Source organism: Martes martes (assembly GCF_963455335.1).
Source record: "Martes martes genome assembly, chromosome: 10".
In the NCBI taxonomy this organism is placed as follows: Eukaryota; Metazoa; Chordata; class Mammalia; order Carnivora; family Mustelidae; genus Martes; species Martes martes.
Genome location: NC_137898.1, coordinates 55361341 through 55370278, shown reverse-complemented (window position 1 = coordinate 55370278; position 8938 = coordinate 55361341). Strand labels below are relative to the sequence as shown.

Here is an 8938-nt window from a genome sequence, read left to right as displayed (position 1 = left end):
CTTCAGCTCTTGTAAGTGTACTTAGCTTGTATGGAGTCTTCCTCAAACGTGTAGTTCAGATATGTGGGCAGCATTTATACAAAGAATTTTTGAACTCTTTCTTTTGTGGGTATTTCTCTTCACTTTCTGGCATATGTGGTACGTTCGCATTTTGTTTTTTAAATTACTTTTCTAGTCAACAAATTGAGCTTTCCTATAAATATTAATTGTGTTACCTTGTACCTCTCAGTTGAAAAGACACAAAAACAGGAAACCCACCCACAATTATTTCCTTTTTTACTGAGGGCATGTTCACTTCTGGTTTCTGACTTTCTTTTATTATTTTACAGTGATTTCAGGTTTTTTTCCCTTCTCCCCTCCCTACCCGCCCCCCATATGATTTTAAGTTATCTATGGGAAGATTAGCTTGATAGAATGAATTTCTCAACTGCTTGAAGTTGAATCTCAATTTTCCAGTTTGGATTTTCTTATGAATGGAATCATGCAGCATAAACTTCATTGTATAAACTTTCTTTCACCTAACTTAACATTTTTGTTCTTTATTCCTATCCTTTTCTGTATCAGTGGTTTGTTCTCTTCTACTGCTGATTAACATTCACAACATTGTATGAATATATACCATCTATCCATTCTCCTGTTGAGACACATTTGAAGTGCTTTCAATTTTTAGATATTATGAATCAAGTTATTATGAACATTTTTATACAAGTCTTCTTGTGGTGGACATGTGCTTAATTCTTTGTGAGAATAGACCTGAAAGTTGCATTTCTTGTTGCTGTGTAGGTATATATTTCACTTTAAGACAAGTGTTAGATTTTCTTCCAGAGTTGTCATAGTATCCTAAACACCCACCAAAAACATATGAGGTTTCAGATTGCTGGGTATCCTTGCCGATGTGTGAAACTGTAAGTCAGTAATTGTAAGCACTGAAGAGACTTTTAGTTCTACTTCATTATGATTTTAATGTGCATATTCCTGAACTCATAAGGGCAAGCACTTTTCATGTGCAAATTTGGCCATTCATAACTTTACCTCAGGTCTGTTCAAATATTCCTCAATTTTAAAATTACAATGACATGTCTATTCAAATCAGTTGTCCATATTAAAATTAGATTGTTTGGGGTTTTTTTTAATTATTATTGATTTGTGGAATTCTATATAGATTCTGGATACAAGACCTTTGTCAAATAGATGTTTGGTGAATATTGGACTATTTTCTTCTCTTTGGCTTATATTGCATGTTTTTAAAGGTGTCTGTGGTTGAGAAGAAATTTAAAGTTTTTGAAGTTTAATTTATCATTTAAAAAATTGTATTTGAGTATTAAAACATTTGATTTAGAGTACAGTTGATGTATAATATTATATTGGTTTCAGGTGTATAACACTGTGATTCAACAATTACATACATTACAAAATGCTCACCATAAGTATAGTTACCTTTTGTTACCACACAAAGTTATTATGATATTATTGGTTATACTCCTTATGCATTTTATCATTTTCTAAAAGTTAATTATTTCTGGTCACCTTTCAGAAAATCTTTATTGAAAAAATGATTAAAGAAGACAATTTACGGGGTGCCTGGGTGGCTCAGTGGGTTAAGCCTCTGCCTTCAGCTCAGGTCATGATCCCAGGGTCCTGGGATAGAACCCCACATAGGGCTCTCTGCTCAGTGGGGAGCCTGCTTCCCTCTCTCTCTCTCTGCCTGCCTCTCTGACTACTTGTGATCTATCTCTCTCTCTCTGTCAAATAAATAAATAAAATCTTAAAAAAAAAAAAAAGACAATTTATTGGGGTGCCTGGGTGGCTCAGTCAGTTAAGTGTCTGCTTTTTGGCTGAGGTTATGATCTCAGAGTTCTGGGGTTGACCCCACCAGCTGAGCCTGGATTTGAGCTTCCTGCTCATGAGAGAATTTGCTTCTCCCCCTTCCCCTCCCCCTGCTCATGCTAGTGTGTGTGTGTGTGTGTGTGTGTGTGTGTGCGCGCCTATGTATGTGTGTGTGTGTTTCTCTCAAATAAATAAGTAAAAATCTTTAAAAATTTTTTAAAAAAAGAAAACAATTTAGTGATTATGCGTGTTACATTCAAGCTTTTTAAATACTTCATGAAGTGGATAGTCTTTCAGACAACCACAAAATGGGGCTGAAGGCAAAAAGCTTTCATGGGACAAAGAATAAACAACAAGGAAGAGGCAAATAAAAAATATCTGACTGGCCAGGGGCCACAAAGTCAACCTTGTGCAAGTTAGAAGACCCAGTGTTGGCTTGATGTTTGGGGCCTGGCTGACTGGATATACTGTGAGTCTGGTGAGGTAGAACGTTTACTGTCTCGGTGCCCTATTGTGGCACCTGGGGCAGGAGTGGCTCCATCTTGGGCTTAAAAATCTTTATTTTATGATCTTTAACTACTCAAGATTGTAAACATGGTCTCTTATGCTTTCTTCTAAAGACCTTATATTTGTATTTTTCACATTTAATATCTGTTTTACTGACTTTCCTTATAGAGCATTGGCTTTTATTTTGGCATGCAGTCACATCGCTTGTGGCTCTTAAAGTCACATTCTGTTCGTAGGAAACGTGATGTTTGCCTCCTATTCAACCCATGTTCTGACACTAAGACACCTTGACATTATATATGGATCTGATTTAGTTCTCAAATAAATTGTAAGCAGCTCCAACGTGGCTGAGGAAATAGCAGTATGAAGCTGAGAATGTGGCAGGCGATATCAGAGACATGATGTGTTGGAACGCAGGAGAAGACTTTTCTGAACACTTTAACTATTCCTCTACTATACTCCCTGTACCCAAAGGCATCACCCTAGTGGGGAAGGAGAGCTGAGAGGTTTGATAGTGGTCGTTTTAGATATGAACAGAGGTACTTTGTCTTTAGTCTATGAGAAGGAAACGGTACAAATGGAACTTTCTCTCTCACTTTAAACTAATAGAAAAATGGGGGAAAATAGATTAAACATTTGTTTTTAGGCTCCAGGAAAATAAATATTGAGGAATTGTGATATCTAAACACTAATGACATTTTGTGGGTCAAGAGAAAAAAATAAAACAAGGATTTTGGGTAAGAGGGTTCACAAATCCCTAAATATTCTGTGTTCCAGATCTAGAAAAAGGTAGTAGCCTAAAAAGGAAATTAGCTCCTGTATGATTTTGACCAGTTCTTTCACATAGAAGATCAAAACTGAGGTCTGTACTTGAGGCTAAGAATGAGGGATGGGATTCCTGCCCTAAAACCTAAATTAAACACACACACACACACACACACACATCCAAAAGCTGGCATCAAACCACTTTCAAGAACTACATTTATAGGAAGTGGTTTACTTAGGGATGTGACAAGGTAGAGACACATTCTGCCCGAACGAACCAAGCAAAACTTCCGTCTGTCCCAATGACCGTCAGTGATCTCCATGAAATGATTGCTGATCAGGATCAGAAGACAACACACTAAGCTTCGGCTCAGGACAGAGTGCTTAGGAGAGTCAGACGAGGTAACTAGAAGAATGAGCACATCAAAGAAGTCAAAAAGAAAGAGAAACATCAGAGGGAATCTCCCCCTCAGAACCATGGTGCAAACCACCAGGACTTGTGAAAAGAGGCATTATATATGCACACTACAATATACCCTCAATATGCAAAATAGTCATTAAGAAGCAAGGAGAAATGAACAAAACAAAATGAGATGTTTAAATGCATCTATTATTGTCAATATAACTAGATACTAAATTAATCAGGAACAGTAAGTTTGTTTGACGAACATAATTTGCAAATTCTGAAGCTTTGTGTGGTAGATGTCCCCATCTTAAACCTCTGTGATTATGTTAGGTTACATAGCCATGAGGGATTAAGATGACTATCAGATGAAACTCATCAGTAGACCTTAAAATACGGAGATCATTTCAGAATATGTAGCTGGCTCAAAAGTAATCATAGAGATTCTTAAAAGTGGAAGAGGAAAGCTCAAGGCGAGAATCAGAGGAGAATTGGATACAGAAGAAGGGCAGAAGTAATATTGCTTTCTTTAAAGATGGAAGAAGGGGGACTCTCGATGACAGAAAAAGGAAGGAAAGAGTTTCTTTTCTAGAGCTTCCAAAAAAGAAGCAGCCTTCCTAACACCTTGATATAAACTCAGACCTAGGCTGAAGTGAGCTACCAAACTGTAAGATAACTACGTGATTTGTGGCATTTTAAGCCATGAAATCTGTGGTAATTTTTTATAATAGTTATAAGAAGCAAATATTCTGCATGCCACAAGGAAAGAGTATATGTATTTTTAACTGAGTTGTAATTGACATATAACATTGTATCGGTTTCGAGTGTACAACACAATGATTCAATATTTGTATGCACTGCAAATGTTCACCACAATAAGTCTAGTTAGTCATTATAATTATAGTCACCTTGCTGTACCTTACTTCTCAAAGACTTATTTATTACATAATTGGAAGTTTGTATCTTTTGACCACTTCACCCATTTTGTCCACCCCTCACTCCTTGCCTCTGGCAAACACGAGTCTGTTCTGTGTATTTTTAAGTTAGTTCATATAATATTTGTCTTACTCTGACATATTTCACAGTTTCTGACATATTTCTAACATATTTCACGATGCCCTTGCCGTCCATCTGTGTTGTCACAAATGGCAAGATTACATTATTTTTCATGGTTGAATAATATTACAACACACACACACATACACACACGTTTCATATCTTGGTTGTTATGAATAATCCTGCAATGAACATGGGTATACAGATATCTTTCTGAGTTAGTTTTTAAACCCATTATTAGGGAAATTAAAAGACTACATTACTAATACAGTATATCATCTATACTATAAAGATATAGTTTTATAAAGGTGTCAGGTATTCCCCTATTGATATACCAATTCACTGCAATCAAAATAAAAACTCAAAGTGTGTATGTTTATAAATTTAGAAACTGCTTATACAGTTTTGGCAATGTAAAGTGCAAAGAACAGCTAAGAATTTTTTTTTTTTTTTTTGGATGGGGGAGAAGGGCAGTGGGACAGGAAAAGAATCCCAAGCTCATGTGGGGTTCCATCTCACGACCTTGAGATCATGACCTGAGCCCAAATCCAGAGTCAGGTGCTTAACCAACTGAGCCATCCAGGCTCCCCTGAGTAAGAAATTTTTGGAAGAAAAAGTCGAAAATTTCAGTGTCGAGACTAGAAAACATTAATTGTATTTATACAATAATGGTACAAGTTTAACCAAATAGACTAATTAAAGAATATCACATGTACAGGAACATTCTCAGGTCTCTGAGAATTCTGTCTCAGCCGACTGTGTCTAAATTGTCTAGACTGAGTCTCCTAGGGATCCAATATCCAAAGGCAACTGAAACCACCAAGCTATGTTCCATCTCAAAGGAGAAGAGTTAATATAGATTGACCTCATCCCTTCTCTGGGGATGGAAAAAAAAAATGGTGGTACCCACATAACATGAGCTCTATCTTCTGGGAATATAAGGTAATGCATAAAAACTTTGATCTCACTTCTATGGAACATGTCCCAGCCTAAAATTTTACTTGTTTCCTTCTGAACAGATATTTTCCACTGCTCCTGTAAAGCAAGAGATAGAAGACAATTTGGTGAGCTGAAAACTACAGCCAATTAGGGAAGAGAGAAATGCTACACTGGTTCTTTTGATTTTTATCAAACAGTGTAGCCTTGGGTTTGCTCAGTGTCCAAGTAGGGTCTCTGTGCTAGAGGACATGACTCTGGGAGAGAGGAGTTCTGCTGACACCAGTGATTCCATAAGAAGACAGCTCCTCACAGAAAACGACGGATTTCACGTGCAGGCCAACGAATGTGACAAGGAATACGGCGGGGAATCCCGAAGGAAAGAAGAGCTCTTTGGGTAAAAGAAGCGAAGTCAGAATAGATTCAGACTGAAGCAGCAAACCTTGGTGTGTATGTTTTCTGTTGACCTCCTTTGTAGTTTTAATGGTCAGTACTTTATTTTTTCCCCTTTAAATGTATTCCCTGGGACCCTGAGCAAACATGCTTCTTGTCAGAGGCAGGGAGTCTGTGCTTCAGGAGACTGAGTTGCAATCTAGCCTACATTTGACATTTGGGGGCTTTCTCAATCTACCTACTTTTTATACCGCAGGAGCTGAGGTGGCCGTCCTTTTAGGGACAATTTCAGGAAGACTCTGTTGTTTCCATTATTGTAATAAGTTCAGTGCTCACAGGCTATTAGGCTGCATCAGACCTGCAGGTGGAAATTGGGGCTTTCGTTCTTATGGGTGTGGAGGATGAGTCATGGTTGGGGCGGGGGCAGGGGGTTGCTATTGGACAGTGAGAACTAGTTACATTCCTCCCAGGTTGATGTCTTGTTCACATTGGCTAATTAAGGACTCCAGCCATGACAGAATCATCCCCTACGTGAGAGAACCTCAGTATACAGAGCTTTGGCTGGGATTCTGGCTGAGGTATCACAAAACCCCACATGGCTCATCCCATTCCTCCCTCCTTGTCACACACCTACAGATTCCTGCCAAGCACAATAATATAGAGCTGCTGGGACCCATCCTCAAATCCCACGTTCTTTCCATCAAAGCTTTTTGAATGACTTTGTAAATGTATTGGAGAGGGTAAGAACTAAACCTCTTCCAAACTGGCCAAGGGATGATGGCTCCAGGTGTCCAGGCCTCTCAATGCTGTACTCCCGGCTTCACTGCTACTGGTCCCCTTTGCCAAAAATACTTTAAAATAGATCATCCACTGGAGTTAAAATGGAAATGCAAAAGGCAGGCTCTGTTTAGTCCAAAGATGGGGTCCTAGCACTGGCGCACCAGACATGAAAACATTCAGGCAGCACTATTTTATTATTTTTAATTTTATCGGTAGGAGGTGAGACTCTGGTCTGCCTGACTTGGCCCAGGCCAATCACTCTGGTTGGTATCTGTTATGGAGGCATTGTCATACTCACTGGTGGGTAGAGCTCTGTACCCTACTAAGTTAGGGAACAGAGATCCTCCAAGGTTTAGGGAATCATCCCTGAGACCATAAGTCATCCTCTGAGCTCACTGCCCTTTGCCCGAGTCAGGAGAATGCTGCTTACCTGTCCCCACACACTTGTTGGTTGATGCCTTCTCTTATATTCACATCCCAGGAGCATCCCCACTAGTTTGAACTATATTTCAAACCCTGTGCAACAAATCCCCTGTATCACCCACAGCTCTGGAATCTGTTCTTTCTTTTCCCTTCCCTTTTCATTACCTTTTCTACGACTCTACTGAAATCCTTCAGTTTATTATATCAAAACTATTGTTGGAAACATAGTATTTGCTGTATAAAAGTCCATTACTCGCAGCTCATTCATGTAATAATTGTAATATTTCCTGTTTGTCTCCCTCCCCCACTTTCCATCTCACTGACATACACAACCTCTTGTCCTTACATATAATATGTTTTCTGTTTTCCTGAGTCTGGGCCTATCCCACATAATCTACATTAAGAAAGGAACATAGTTACTGAGGTTTAATCATATGAAATTGCTGACCTCCAAAAATAACCCTCCTGTAAGGTGTATTCATAAAGGTATAAAGGAAATAAAACGGGGCCACTGGCAAAGAAAAGGAAAAATAACAAGTCAATTCTATAGGTGCCAACATCCAGGGGACAGAGGAAGCCCGAATGTGACAGTTGTTGTCCCCCACCACGGTCAGCCCCAGCCCAGTCTGACAGCTGATTTGACTTCGGGGCTCCAAGGCCAGACGGTCCCAGACTGAAGAGACCATGTATAATCTGAGCTGTTACAATCCCAGTTCCTTCATCCTTGTGGGAATACCTGGTCTGGAGAGGTTCCACAGCTGGATCGGGATTCCCTTTTGTGTCATCTATGTTCTGTGTGTTGTGGGCAACTGCACCCTTCTCTACCTCATTGCTGTAGAGCACAGCCTCCATGAGCCCATGTTTTTCTTCCTCGCTATGCTGGCTACCACGGACTTCATCCTGTCCACGGACACAGTGCCCAAACTACTCAGTAACCTCTGGCTGGGCTCCCAGGAAATTACCTTCTCTGGCTGTCTCACCCAGATGTTTTTCCTCCACTTCAGCTTTGTAGTGGACTCAGCTATCCTGTTGGCCATGGGATTTGATCGCTATGTGGCCATCTGCTTCCCCTTGAGGTACACCACCATCCTGACTCCGCAGGTGGTCATCAAGATTGTGGTGAGCATCATCGTGAGGAGCTTCTGTGTCATCTTGCCAGATGTTTTTCTGCTGAAACGGTTACCCTTCTGCGGGACACGCATCATCCCACACACATACTGTGAGCACATAGGTGTTGCTCGGCTTTCCTCTGCTGACATCTCCATCAACATCTGGTATGGATTTTCTGTGCCTCTCATGACTGTCTTCTCGGATGTGATTTTTATTGCTGTTTCCTATACCTTCATCCTTCGTGCTGTCTTTCAGCTCTCATCTCAGGGTGCCCGCCAGAAGGCCCTCGGCACCTGTGGTTCCCATGTCTGTGTTATTCTCATGTTTTACACACCTGCCGCCTTCTCCATCCTTGCTCATCGCTTTGGGCACAGTGTCCCTCGACATGTGCTCATCCTGTTTGCCAACGTCTATGTGGCCATCCCCCCTGCTCTAAATCCTGTTGTCTATGGAGTGAAGACCAAGCAGATCCAGGACAAATTTATTCTGCTCTTCTCTCTAAAGAAGACACAATGAGTGGGGAGGGTCACTGAAGGAGTTGTTTAGGTAAAATTCAATTAGGTGAAATTTTATGTAAGGCGGGAGACATAAAAATAAAGCTGTAACTCCTATTATCCTGACATTTTAGCGTTCTAGCCATGAGTAAAGTATGGGAAGGGAGGAAAAGAGAGAAAATCTTCTAGACTTTCAGAAAATCAAGCCTTTTCCTGGTTCATTTTTCTCACCACTTGTATGAAG

At 40.0% G+C, this 8938-nt stretch overlaps 1 protein-coding gene across 1 annotated transcript; it reads left to right on the top strand.

Annotated features, from left to right (window-relative positions):
- Positions 1-7774: 7774 nt before the first annotated feature.
- On the top strand, positions 7775-8716 carry LOC308350105 (olfactory receptor 52H1-like; the record flags this gene model as incomplete). The annotated part of the gene is made up of 1 exon (XM_080815109.1): positions 7775-8716. One exon carries the CDS (start codon positions 7775-7777, stop codon positions 8714-8716), a length of 942 nt encoding a protein of 313 aa, XP_080671235.1.
- Between the last annotated feature and the right edge of the window lie 222 nt (positions 8717-8938).